Genomic DNA, 13962 nt, shown 5'->3' with positions numbered 1-13962 from the left:
AACTGACATAAGCATTGTTTGAGTTGGTGGTGCTGGGAGTAGGGCTAGATCCTTTCCATTCTGATGCTAATTAAGATTAAATATCTCAGTGCCAAATTTTGAAGATCAAGTTTAAGTACTTCCTTAATTTCATGTAATTTTCTAGCATTAATCTACTTTATCATTGTCATAAGTATAAATGGCTCATTAAACCAGGAGGGAACACAATACTTTTATGGATTTCTGCTCTCCTGTTAATGCTGTTTTTCTTTCCCCATGAGTAATCTCTTGATGGTTTTTGTCTCTACAGAACAGGGATAACTACATCCGTTCCTGCAGATTACTCCCTGATGGTCGAACACTCATAGTGGGAGGGGAAGCCAGTACTCTGTCCATTTGGGACTTGGCAGCTCCAACCCCACGCATCAAGGCAGAGCTGACGTCCTCAGCTCCTGCCTGCTACGCCTTGGCCATCAGCCCGGATTCCAAGGTCTGCTTCTCGTGCTGCAGCGATGGCAACATCGCCGTGTGGGACCTGCACAACCAGACACTGGTGAGGTAGGTCAGCAGGGTCCCTCTCCAGATGACCAGGAGATACTGCTTTTCCCAGGTCATGTGAAAATGCTCTGTATGGGAATGTGTGTTTCTGAGTTGGTGGAATACTATTTATCTTACTATAAAAATTGTTGCTGCTGGGCTCAGTGGCTCACATCTATAATCCTAGCTACTCAGGAGGCTGAGATCTGAGGATCAAGGTTCAAAGCCAGCCCGGACACAAAAGGACCTGAGACTCTGACCTCCAATTAACCATCAGAAAATGGGATGTGGGGCTTGGCTCAAGGGTAAAACAGTAGCCTTGAGCTGAAGAGCTCAGGAATTAAGCCCAGGCCCAGTGGTAGGGCAATAGCCTTGAGCTGAAGAGCCAAGGGACAGTGCCCAGGCCGAGTTCAAGCCCCATCACCCACCAAAAAAAAAAAAAAAAAATGTTAAAACGGGTCCATTTTAAGATGCTGCTAATGAATTACTAATGTAAAAATCTGTTTTGTTTTTTTTTACAGTATTTATACTTACTTCATAAAGCAAAGAGGGTTGTCTTCCTAGCATTTACTAAACTTCATCAATTCACATTGTTAAAAAGGAGGTCAGTTTGGCATAATTAATGTACATAAGGTTCCCCTGACCCCAAGAGCTCATTAGACATCTATAATTTGCCCTCTGTGCTTGCTGACAAACCCTTATTTTCCATAGATACTCATTGAGAAGCCTTATCAATGCGTGGTGCTGTCTTAGATAGCTAGCTTGTGTATCTGAGAAGTCACTCTTACCAAATCTTTGTTTATGTAGCATTTACCAAGGGTCCAGGCACAGCGTGGTGCTGCTCTCTGACAGATTATCTGTAGGCTAATATGTAAGAACGTTTATATATATATATATATATATATATATATATATATATATATATATATATATATATATATAAACATCTGTGATGCTTACGTAAAAGTGATACTGAGTAGGATCAGTGTTAGTAGGTAAAAACCATGAAAACAATCCCAGCTATCAACACTTAAGAGATTGGCAAGAGATCCTCGGGAAAGAGGTATAGTCAGCTGAGCATGTAAAGAGAAGAGGTCTTTGTGGTCTACATCTTATTTTTAATGAACCAAACTCTGTATTCAGTTCCAAAAATGAAATAATTGTCAGTGTATTTGCTGAATTCATTTGAGTAGCCACTTGACTTCCTTCCCTTGATGTCCTAGGGATATTTTACCAGAAATGATTTCTGGATCTGGAGTGACATTGAGGGTTGAGTTCAATAAAAACCAACCTTGGAAGGGTTTTTTTTGTGTCCCAGGCAATTCCAAGGCCACACAGACGGAGCCAGCTGTATTGATATTTCTAACGACGGCACCAAACTCTGGACGGGTGGTTTGGACAACACGGTCAGGTCCTGGGACCTGCGCGAGGGGCGGCAGCTGCAGCAGCATGACTTCACCTCCCAGGTACAGCTGTGTGCCTTCCGTGTTAGAAGTTGCAGACTTGGTTTGGTTGTATTATTGGGGTTTGAACTAAGAGCCTCATCCCTGTTAGGCTGGTATTCTTATCACTGGAATCATACTTCCATGCTTGATTTTTTTTCCCCTAATTATTTTAGAGATAGAATCCAGGGAACTTTTCCTGTGCAGTCTTGACTCAACCCACAGTCCTCTAGATTTCAGACTCCTGCTTAGCTACAGTTAAGATCAGGTAGCCAGTGAATCTGTAATAAGAAATGTAACTTCTGACTAGTTCACTTTGGAAAGCGGTTTGATGTGGGTTTCCTGTACAGTTCAGATTCCAAGTAGCACCCCCACAGAGACTGTACTTCCTGGTGAAAAAGCAAGTGTGTTCACTGTACCCACCACCACCTACTTTAATCCTAGATCTTTTCCCTGGGCTACTGCCCCACTGGAGAGTGGCTTGCAGTGGGGATGGAGAACAGTAATGTGGAAGTGCTGCATGTCACCAAGCCAGACAAATACCAGTTACACCTTCACGAGAGCTGCGTGCTATCCCTCAAGTTTGCCCACTGTGGTAAGCAAGCCCGTTTTGCTCATCTTCTGTTGATTCATCCCAAGTTGAGTTCTTCACTTTATTACACGTTTCCTCTTCAGAACCATGTTGCTTCTTTGATCCTGCTTACCTCTCTAAAACAATGTGATTTCTCTGACATCAGTGCGCTCTGCCCTGATCACAAATACAAAAGATTCACTAATCCAGAAGGAAGGGCTTTATTTTTTACTTTTGAAGTGAAAGACATTCTCCTTTGTTTGTTTTAATGGATTGAGTAATTTGGTTTTGTATAAAGTAACTCCAGGTGTCTCACCAAGTAACATAAACATTACCATATCTTTTAAAAAAAACTCTTCCTAGGCAAGTGGTTTGTAAGCACTGGAAAGGACAACCTTCTGAATGCTTGGAGGACACCTTACGGGGCCAGTATATTCCAGGTAATGCCTAAGTTGCCTGATGTGCATGTGTCGTGTGTTTACTGAAGGCAGAGAAGTTCGGTCATGCTATATCTGTGCCCCTGCTCGGATGAACAGTGCACTTGAGTGTGCTGGAAAGCAGGAGCCAGTGCCAATCCATCCCAGTGTCCCAGAGAGGACAGTGCCTGGGGGAGGGGAGGCAGCACAGCCACACTGTGTGGAGGAGGCTTGAAGTCTAGTGTGAAATTGCATTTTATGTTCAAATGTCAAGCACTTTGCTTTAATTCTCATTGCTATTAGCTCTTCTTGGTTAATTTTTTTCCCCAAAGAAGACTGTTACAGCAAAGTTATCACAGATTGATTGATATGTATATACTTTTTCTTCCTATTGGCTAATGAAATTTTGTCTACTTTTTGTGAAAGTGTCGAAGAACCAAGTAATAGATATGGTAAAAAAAAAATCTGTACACACACACATATACACACATGTGTGTGGGTACGGATACACACACAGTCTCTCCAGCTCCACTGTGATTTGTTAGAATTTTATAGGCAAATCTCTTTTTTTAAATCTCCTGTATTTTCAATGTTATTATCTTTTTTTAGGGATAGCATACCTGCTACTTTCCTTAACCAAGTGTTATTAAGTCATCATAGGATAGATTGAATTAAATCCAAATATATTTCTGTAGAGAACAAAAATACCTGAAGAATAGTTGATTGTCCCTGTCATGATGCTTACTTATATTTTAATACAGTGTTTTTCATATTGTGAATCATAGCTTACGATGGAGAATTCTAGTTAGCTTTTGAAACCCAGTAATGGAGTTTGAACTGAGGCCTCAAACTCACTTGGCATCATTGCTCATCTGTTGCTCTACCACCTGAGCTATGCTTCCAGTCTAGGTTTTGTTGGCTAGCTTGGAATCTCATGGACTTTTCTGCCTAGGTTGGCTTTGAACATTGATTCTCCAGCTCTTAGCCCCAACCTCATAGAGCTACGACTACAGACATGCACTCCAGACACTCATCTCTATCATAATTTTTTAAACAAAAGTGAAATTGGAAATATTTGAGTGTGCCTTTTATAGTAAGCATAATAAATCTCATCATATATTGGATCACAAATTCAAATTATTACCAGTTGCAATTTAAAAAAAAATAAAGATTGAGAATGGGTTAGCAAGTATATGTCATACATTTATTTCTAGATGTTAAAAGTATTTTTCATAGTCCAGGTATAAATCCTGCCGAGTTTTTGTTATCATTGTGCATTTTTATTTATTTGATGGGCACAATTCGGAGAACTTAACATTGAACCTTTTAGAGTCTTGTTGAGTTACTATGCAAATCATGTAGGTATGACACATTTCTCTCTACTTAACCCCACCCCTTGCACATTCGCATTAATTACATCGGTACTCTTTGGTACTCTCAGTATTTTCCTATTCTGTATCCCCAAACAACATCTGAAAACACCTCTACAGTGTTTTGAATGCTGTTTCCATGTTATGACTTCCTTTTAAAGTCATAACGTCCCGTTTTCCTCATTGCCTTTGAAGGAAGCCGAGGCCCAGACCCCACAGTGCTAAGTGATGTGTGTGCTGCTGCACAGTACACCTAGACCAAGCTTTCAGCAGCAGTGAAGTTCCCCACATCTCGAAAACCCTACTCTGCCCTAGAGAATGGGCCTTGAAGCCCGGCCTGGCCTCATCATCGGCAGTGGTGATCATAGCACTGTTGCCAGCCTGCTGGTGTCCCGGTAGCAAGCTTCTGTGGCCAAGCTGCTGAGGGATGCCCCATCCTTGATCCCGTGGTGCCCTACTGCCCGTCTCAGAAGTGCTGTACCTGCCCTCGCTGCTCAAGGCTCCTCTCTCTACCCCATGCCATACATGTGTGCCCAAGTCCTCCAGTTGTTCATCTTGGTACTTGTCAGCTTTTATTTTGACATTTCACCTGTTCTTATTATGTTTCCTTCTAGTCCAAAGAATCCTCATCGGTGCTTAGCTGTGACATCTCTGTGGACGACAAATACATTGTCACTGGCTCTGGGGACAAGAAGGCCACGGTTTATGAAGTTATTTATTAAGGACAAATCTTCATGCAAACTGGACTCCTTGTAGCACTTTGCTCTCTCATCCTTTTCTTTTGTTGTTGTTGTTGTTGTTAAAACCACCCCACCCCTACACCCGCATCTAAAACCAAGGATTTCCAAATATTCATTGCCCGCCCATTGTGGAGTTTCACCCTTCTCTTTAACCCCATCCCCTCCTTGCTATTGAATTGTGAATACTCATTACAAACCTGTGATACCAAATCTTCAGCTATCTACTTGGAAGAACACAGAATAAGCATACTTACCAGTGATGGAATCTTCAATTATGTATTATATCTGTAATATATTTATTTTGTTTAAAGAAGGCTTTCTAACAATGACTGACTAAATAAAGCTGTCTGCTCCTGCATTGATAATGAAGGTGCATTGTATTTGATACCCCTCCCCCCTTTTTTTTGCTAAAGGAGGGGAAAGGAAGGTTTAAAATAACTGATTTAAAAAATGTCACTAAATGTAGACTATTGACTGTATAGAGAAGTGAAATGTATAATTACACATGGAAGCAATATGTTGCTGTGTTGTTATTAAGGTTTTGTTTTTGTTTTTATTTTCCTTCTCTATTTCTGAAGATGTTCAGAAATTTGGCTGAACAATTAGAACTTGACCAGCCAAGTCATATTCATTTGAGCCTATTTTGGACAACTTTAACAAATATATCTCTAATTTTAGATTATACACGATAAAAGTAATTGGATTCTTTTTTTCTTTCTTTTTATTTTTTTGACCTGTTGACAACTGTCTTTGTAATATGTTTTTAATTCCCTTTTTTTTATTGTATTATAGACAGACGAACAAATTAAATTGGGCCTCCAAGAGAGAACCTAATCCCTTCTGGTTATTTGTTTTTTTGCCATGTTATTTTGCAAAGACTTGTGTATCTTTGGGCAGTTTTGTTCTGGGAAATTATGGGCTATTTTGTGGCATGCTCTTTGGGAGCTGCACCAATAGGGAGAGGACTCCCGTCAATGGGGCAAGTCAAGTCTTTTACAAAACAAGGACCACCAGGGAGGTTTGGGAGACCTCCCTCTGAAAGATACAAAAGAGCAGAGCAAGACTCTCCTGGGATGAGGACTTGCTTTCTTACCTCCGGTTCTTTCCATGTCTTAGTTGGATGTCCCTGAAATGGACACAGGCTGTGCCATTGTGCCAGAAACATTGTGTTTTCTTTTATGTTGTTGTTGTTGCTGTTAAACTATAATATGTGACTCCTTTTTTTATTATTATGTTTTGTTTGAATGCTTTAAAAAAATCTTTTAAGTCTGTGGATCTGCTGATGTACAGTGCCTTTGCTGCTATGGATCAAAATCAAAAGAACCGTGTAGATAAACTTTATTGTGTAAGTAGAAAATGACTTAATTTCATACTAGACATGGATGGATGCTGCAAGCTGAAATGGACCTGTCCCCTGACGTTCCTAATGTGGTAGCAGAAAAACAAAATGGTGTCTTAAGTGCTTAGTGTTTGATGTCATTAACAGTTTCGTAAAACTACAGTGTAGAAAGATTTTGATACTAAACTGTGCATTGTACATAGTTCTAATGCATTGTATTGATCACCAGTGCTTCTATAACAGTAGATTGTTTGTGCATTCAGACTTTTAAGCATTAAACATAAATAACTTCTAGTATGCTTATTTTTCTAATTCTTTGTTTTTTTTTTTTACTGGCTTTAGTTTATTATACTTGGCTATGCCCCTCTATTTTCAGTTACTGGTTGTAGTCGTGGCAGCTTCAGTTTGATATTGTTAGTTTTGTTTGTTTCTATTTTACATGTGGTAATTTAGAAAGGAAAAGAGATTTTTAAAAAAAAATCAGATGGGTTGCTCTCTACTATTTATTAAACCTCTCTTTATTCTGTCCCCTGGTAGCTTGAGAGGCAGAAATCAAGAAGATGGTGGTTTGAAACCAGCCCTTCTTTTTAAAAAGTTGGTCAGACTTCATCTCGACCAATAAAGCTGGATGTGGCAGTGTACACTTGTCATACCTGCTATGCAGAAGGGACAGGTAGAATGATCATGCCAGTCAAAAATGTGAGTGATTACTCAAAAATGAAAGCACAAAATTCTGGCAACATGGCTTCAAGTAGCCTTGAATTTCAAACCTCAGTACAACCAAAAAGAAAAAAAAAAAAACACTATTTATGGAAAAGCAGCCACCCCACTCTCAAAACCTTCCTCTTTAAGGGTTATACTGATCAGTCTAGTAATTAGTGGCTATTCAAACATAATTATGACAACTGAAATCTAGTTTAACAGCAGCATTAACTACATTTCAAATGCTGTGGCTAACGGCAGTTGTACTGGACTGCACAGATTTGTGGAAGATTTCTCACTGCCCAGTGTTCTGTTGGACCAGTACTGCTTTCAGAGTTGGCCATACAAATCACTGCCCTCTGCATGAGTGTAGCATACTGATGTCTTGGTTAAAATACAGCCAAGGAGGAACTTAGAAGTTCAAGTTCTGGGACCCAAGCGTCTGACATTTTGTTTTTGTTTTTAAAGAATGGTCCAGGTAAAGGATGAACAGATCCAGCAGTGCTTTTCCTGTTGGATCAGCAGTGCTATGGGCACCTGGAGCCACTGAGAAATGACAGAATATAGAAAAGACAGGGGTAGGTGGTTCTCTTCAGAGGTGGAGCCCAGCAGGATGGTGCTGTTTCTGTTAGGCTGGAGGAAGAAGAATGTTGTTGAATTTCATCTACTTCTTAGAGGGCCCAGGAGCTCAGATTTTCCACAGCTTGTTTCCTGTGTGGGTTCCAAAGATGGGGAGAGTCAAAAGCAAAAGCAGATATCTCTAGGGGTTCTCTACTGAGAGCTTTTTTCCTTCCTCATGTGGGATGTGTGTGCTCCCCCCACCTACCCCACTGTTTCACCAGTCTGTACCATGCTTACAATAGTCTCTGCTGCCTTGTGATTGACTTGGTAGTGAACATAGAAATCTCAGTTCTCTCCATTTTTTTAACTGTTTATTGATGTGTATGTATCTATCTTTACTAAGATGTTTCAAAAAGATAATACAGCTTTGGAGTAAGTAAAACATGTTAAAACACAAACCCCCAAAAAAGAAAAAAAATGACTGTAGAAAGTGGCCCTGTGGCTCAAGTGGTAGACCCTAGCTTTTAGCTGAACAGCTCAGGGACAGCACTCAGGTCCAGAGTTCAAGCCCCATGACGGACAAAGAAAAAAAAAGATTGTATACATGATATGTGGTGCCTCTAAAGAAACTGCCTTTATTCGTACGTTTCTGATGAGTCAGAGAGTATGATACTCTGCAGTTCTTTTAAAAATAATCCAATCCAAGAGCTCCAACTGAGGTGTGGCTCAATTAGAGTTCCAGCCTTGAGTGAAAAAAGCCAAGCAAGAGTGTGAGTCCCTGAGTTCAATTCAGCACAAGCACCAAAAACATCCCCCCCTCACTCTCTTTTCATATGTGTGTGTGTGTGTGTGTACGTGTGTGTATACACACATGTGTTTTTGAACTTGATTTGAGTACATAGAGATAAATGGACCTCTTGTGTTAGGCAAAATTTACATATCTATATAAATCTGATGTGCACAGAAGTCTTAATGTTTTAATTGTAATTAAAATTGGGGTTGTGACCAGCACACTAGTACAGCCTGCACAAGGCCCTGAGTAGTCTTGTGACAAAAATTGAAATGTTAAGAACTTAGTTAACTTAGTTCTCGGGTTTATCTTAATTTTACTCCAAGAACATCTTAGTAGAGTTTGATAAAAAGCAAAGATTGGAATTGCCCAGAACCAGGAAATGCCTATTTGCAGTGGAATAAGAGAGTGGCACAAAGGATTGACTTAAACCGACAGGATTGTAGAAGGAACACCAAATTCAAAAAATTCAAAGTGGCTCACACCTGTAATCCTAGCAACTCAGGAGACTGAGATCTGAGAATTGAAGTTCCAAGCCAGTCCCTCACAGACAAATGCAGGAGACACTCATCTCCAATTAAACAGGCAAAAGTCAGGACCGGAGACTTGGCTTAAATGGTAGAGCACCAACCCAGGGAAATAGCTAAGGAAGAGCAAAAGGTCCCACTGACAGGCACACACAAAACAAGGAAACTATTAAGGCCTTCTGTAGACTGGCAGATCAAATGGAAAACAATTCAAAGAGTGTCAAGATTTTCTTAGCTGTACACTTCACTCTAGGGTCATTATAAGGTGATTTTCTGGTCAGTGAACTTCAAAAGATCAGATCCTGGAGTGGGGTACATGTGGAGATTAGCTACAGTCCTGAAGCACCTCTGCATGATGGAATTGCAAAACCCTGAGCTGTCTAGAAACTCCAGTTTCAAAGCATCTCAATTGTAAAATGTGATCTACAATTGGAAGTAGATCCATCTGATATTGGGGGGGTGGGGGTGCGGTGGTGGGGAGTCATTCTGCAGAGTTGTGACACACCTTTTTCCCATACCCTGAGCTTTCACCTTAGCTGTTGTTTCCATGACTCTTTCTTTCATGTCTATCCTTGCACTCAGGCATTTAGAGACAGTGTCCAACAGAAGGCATTTGTTGACTGGCAGCAGGCTGTTGCAAGGAAGGTAATTCTGAGAGCCCTTCTCTGGCATTGACTTAAGCAATGACAAAAAGCAGTACGTACTCCCATGCACTTACTTCTGGACAGGGCTTCAACAGTGAGCTCTGTGTTCTGCTGCTTCTCACTGGTGCCTGGACATAGGAATCTCGGGACCATCTCCATCCTTCCTAGCAATGTATTTATACTTCTTTTCAAACCCACATTCCACACTGGCCAGGGAAATGCCATTTTTGATGATCTGGACACATCAGAAATCCTTTAATAGTAAGAGGAGGATTTTAATAGCGGTGATAATCTAATGAAAAGATAGGAAGATCTCTTACAGGCTGCTGATTCCATAATCAGGTTGTTGTTGTTTGGGATTGTTTGGTTTTAATTTTTTATGGGCGGGGGTGGGGGTGGGGGAGTTGACCATAGGTAGAAGAATCTTACAGGCCACAGATAGAGATTCTTCTGCACTCAACCTCAAGAGAGGAAGTCCTCAGCTGGGGCCTTAGGTGTTCGGCTTGCCCAAGAGGAATTCTCACCAGTTGCCCTTGGTTCCTAGAGCCTTCATGAACACAAGTTTCCACAGATGCCTCGTTTGATCTCACAGCAGGGCTAGACAAGGTGAGGGCCCAGGATCCTGAGTTTACCGACAACACAAAGTCTCAATAGAGAAAAGTAAGTTACCCAAATTCTTATTTCCCAAGAGGCACAGTTGGGCTTGGAACCCATGTTTCCTGACTTACAGTCCACCTTGGCAGATTGGGGGTAGGAACAAAGTGAAGGTGGAGTTGACTCTACCTCCTCACATGTGGGCCTTGAGTTCATACAGGCAAACTAGCTTGAACTCGAAACATCACACAGCCTCCTAAAATAATAATAATTGACTTCAATTCCTGTGCTAAATAGTCCTATCATGGACTAAATGTAGTATAGATAACACTCTCTGGCCTACAAGTTTGGTGCCTCCAATTGGGCATCTTACTGGCATCTCTACTGCTGCTTTTAAAATCTGGATACCTTGGTTTTATCTCGTATCATGTCACACAAAGTGTGACTTGAAATAGAGATTTTTTTTTTTTTTGCCAGTCCTGGGCTTGAGCTCAGGGCCTGAGCACTGTCCTTGGACTTTCTCAAGGCTAGAGCTCTACCACTTGAGCCTCAGCACCACTTCCGGCTTTTTTCTATGTATGTGGTACCGAGGAATCGAACCCAGGTCCTCATGCATGCTAGGCAAGCACCTTAACCACTAGGCCAAACTCCCGGCCCCAGATTTTTTTTTTTATTCTTCCCTTGAGGCTGGGAAGTTGCAGGACGAATGAACAATAACCCAAGGGTAAAACACTGCAGCCTTTGTGATCCTGAGAACTCCAGACCAAGATGGTGCCCTTTCTCCTTGTGGCCCAGGAGAGATGCTAGCTGAAAACACCCCAAGGAAAGGAAGGAGTTCCTGGGATGCAAGCAGAGGAGAGTTTCCCTTAGAATCCCTATTTGAATAACTTCAGCCAGATCACCTCTTTATCCCAGAAAAGTTCAGCTCAATAGATACCTGTTCCTTAACTGTGGGAGAGAGGGTTGAGTTGCTTTGGGAAGTAATGTCATGAACCCAAAAGACACTCCCGTTTTCACCCCAAAGAGCCTGTGAGTCTTTCCTGGGTAAATGAGACAAGACTGAGATTCTGAGTTCATTGATGAAATCAGCAGTTACATCTTGTTCTTAAATCTCAATCAGATATTCAGTTTCTCTCATTTTCCTCTAAGTAGGCAATCAGTGGTAATGAAATGGCATTTCAGGTTTTATGGCCGAGTCAGGAAATTCAATCATGGTTTTCCCACAGACATAATCCCTCTGTATGTTGGATTTGGGGATATCAAAGTTTTAGTGTGAACAAGAGCACTACCCCAGGCAGGAAGACTGACAACGTAAAAGGTGTTGATTCACTGGCCCTGTTCTGAGCAATCGCTTTAATCACAGAGCACACAGGGGCCCTGGTGAGAATTGTAGGGTTGACTACTGAAAGCAAGGGATGGGCTTAACTGTACCCCTGCAGGCAGTGTGGTTTTCACAGAGAGGTGGGGCCAGAGGTACTAGCCTCAGCTTGGCAGACACCTGCTCTCTGTGCAATACCAATTCTGAGCAGGAGCTGCCAACTTGGCTCCCAGCACCTGCCCTGCCACATTTCCACCCTCTGCATTTTGGGGTTAGTCTTTTTTCAGTGCTTATGTCTCAGAAGACAGCATTGTGTTATCTTAACGTTCCATGTCGTTAGGTTTATAAAACTCGTTAACTCATAACCTGAACACAGATCTGTGGAAGCCATATAAGATAAGGTAATTTTGTGTTACTCATTCTTTTAGAGGTTGTTGAAAATGTTTAAACTGTTTCCTGGTTTTACTATGAATGTTTTACATTATAATTTACCTCAGGTGTCTGCATCTTGAAAAAGTCCCAGGTTTAATTGTCTAAATAACTGACATTTATGCCTTAAAAAAAAAAATAAAAGGGCCGGGAGTTTGGCCTAGTGGTCGAGGACTTGCCTAGGATGTGCGAGTACCCGGGTTCAATTCCTTGGTACCACATACATAGGAAAGCTGGAAGTGGTGCTGTGGCTCAAGTGGTAAAGAGCCAGACTTGAAGAAAGCCCAAGAACAGTGCTCAGGCCCTGAGTTCAGGCCTCAGGACTGGCATGCTATCCCTGCACTTTTTAAACTCAAAGATGGCACTCTACCACTTAAACCACAGCTCTGTTTCTGGCTTTTTGCTGATTCCTTGGAGATAAGGATTTCTCTCACTTTCCTGCCTAGGCTATCTTCAAACTTGGATCCTCAGATCTCAGTTTCTTGAGATCTGCCAAAATTATAAGCATAAGCCACTGGTGCCATGAGACCACACTAATTAATATTTGGAGGGAATATATAGTGTTTTATACCACTAACTACAGTGTGGAATGAGTATGGACCATCCTTTAGGGCCAGTTTTGCCCCCAAATGCATCATGAACAATCTAAGAGTTTTCTTTCAATTTTCAGTTTTGGATTGAAGACATTGATTTGTTCCCCCAGGATATTTAGATTATTTCTATTTTACAGACATGGCACCAAATCACAGAGACTGTGTCTTGAAAGATGCAATGAGAGAGTGCTGTCTGATGCCCATCTGTGCCCTCTGCCTTCTTGGCACCAGCATTCAGGTCAGCACTAGTATGAGCTCCAGCTTTGCAGTGGGTACCACTGTGCTCGGGATGTTTTTGCTTCCTCTTTGTTGACTTACTCTCACATGTTGCTTCCATATGCTCTCTGGCTTTCTTGGAATCAGTTACTGACAATTACTTTTCCACACTTTCTCTAAAAAGAAAAAAAAATGAAGACTGGGTTTTGCTTCAGTGTGTCCTTATCTCTGAGAGGCTTTGCTTTTCCAAAAGTCTGTAACTAAAAGCTGAGTATTTATACAAATGGCACTGATAAAAGCCATACACTTTAATGGTGGTATAAACATTGACAACAAAGCTGGGCACGAGTGGCTCACACTTGTAATTCTAGCAACTTATGAGGCTGAGATCTGCGGATCACCATTTCAAATCTGCTGAAGGCAGGAAAGTCCATGAGACTCTTAGCTCCTATAAATCACAAAAAATATAAATAAAAAATTAATGCTGAAAATGGAGTTGTGGCTCAAGTGGTAGAACACTCTCCTTGAGAAAAAGCAGCACAGGGGCAGTGCCCAGGCTCTGAGTTCAAGCCCCAAGATTGGCCCCAAAACAAGAAAAGAATGTTTTTAAAAAAACAATATTTTACACAGTTTTTAAACTCCTTGATGGGTAAAGTTCCAATTCTTTTTATTTCTTCCACACTTCAAAATATGTAGCTCTTTAAAAAAATACAAATAAACTTTGTATCAGTGTTTTGATAATAGTATATATTTTGTTCAGGGCCTCTTTCTTTGAAAAGACAACTTTGAAACTTCCAGTAGTCAAGATTGAGAGATAGGTCACAGTAAAGCTTTGCTATGATTACTAGTGTGGGTCCATGGTTGTTAAAACAATCATTTACAGTCACATGAAAGTTGTACTGAGAGCTGGTCTCTCTGGTGGCTTATGCCAGTAATTCTAGCTACTCAAAAGGCTGAGATCTGGGAATCATGGTTTGAAGCCAACCCAGGCAGGACAGTACATGAGACTCTTATCTCCAATTAACTGCCACCCCAAACCCTCCCCCGCCCCCCAAAAAAACCCCTCAGAACCAAACAAAACAAAAACTGAAGTAGAGCTGTGGATCAAGTGGGCAAGTGCTAGCCTTGAAAAAAATAAAAGCTCAAGGACAGTGACCAGGCCCCAAGTTCAAGCTCCAGGACCAACCAGGATGA

General features: G+C 41.3%; 1 protein-coding gene across 9 annotated transcripts in view; it reads left to right on the top strand.

The window, feature by feature from the left end:
• Tle4 (TLE family member 4, transcriptional corepressor) overlaps nucleotides 1–6688 on the top strand; it is a 143906-nt gene extending 137218 nt beyond the window's left edge. For 8 of the 9 annotated variants that reach the window (XM_090329600.1, XM_090329599.1, XM_090329596.1 and 5 more), the window contains 5 exons: nucleotides 290–537; nucleotides 1835–1982; nucleotides 2403–2553; nucleotides 2893–2969; nucleotides 4930–6688. In XM_090329600.1, coding sequence (XP_090185726.1) covers nucleotides 290–537; nucleotides 1835–1982; nucleotides 2403–2553; nucleotides 2893–2969; nucleotides 4930–5037 — 732 coding nt within the window. In that variant the 3' untranslated portion in view covers nucleotides 5038–6688. Of the gene's footprint in view, nucleotides 1–289; nucleotides 538–1037; nucleotides 1121–1834; nucleotides 1983–2402; nucleotides 2554–2892; nucleotides 2970–4929 lie in introns of those variants that run through there. The other variant, XM_090329603.1, reaches the window with a different exon arrangement.
• The last annotated feature ends 7274 nt before the right edge of the window (nucleotides 6689–13962 follow it).

Source organism: Megascapheus bottae, chromosome 3 (assembly GCF_031878675.1).
Source record: "Megascapheus bottae isolate mThoBot1 chromosome 3, mThoBot2.hap1, whole genome shotgun sequence".
Lineage (NCBI taxonomy): Eukaryota > Metazoa > Chordata > Mammalia > Rodentia > Geomyidae > Megascapheus > Megascapheus bottae.
This window is presented reverse-complemented; position numbering and strand designations above follow the sequence as displayed.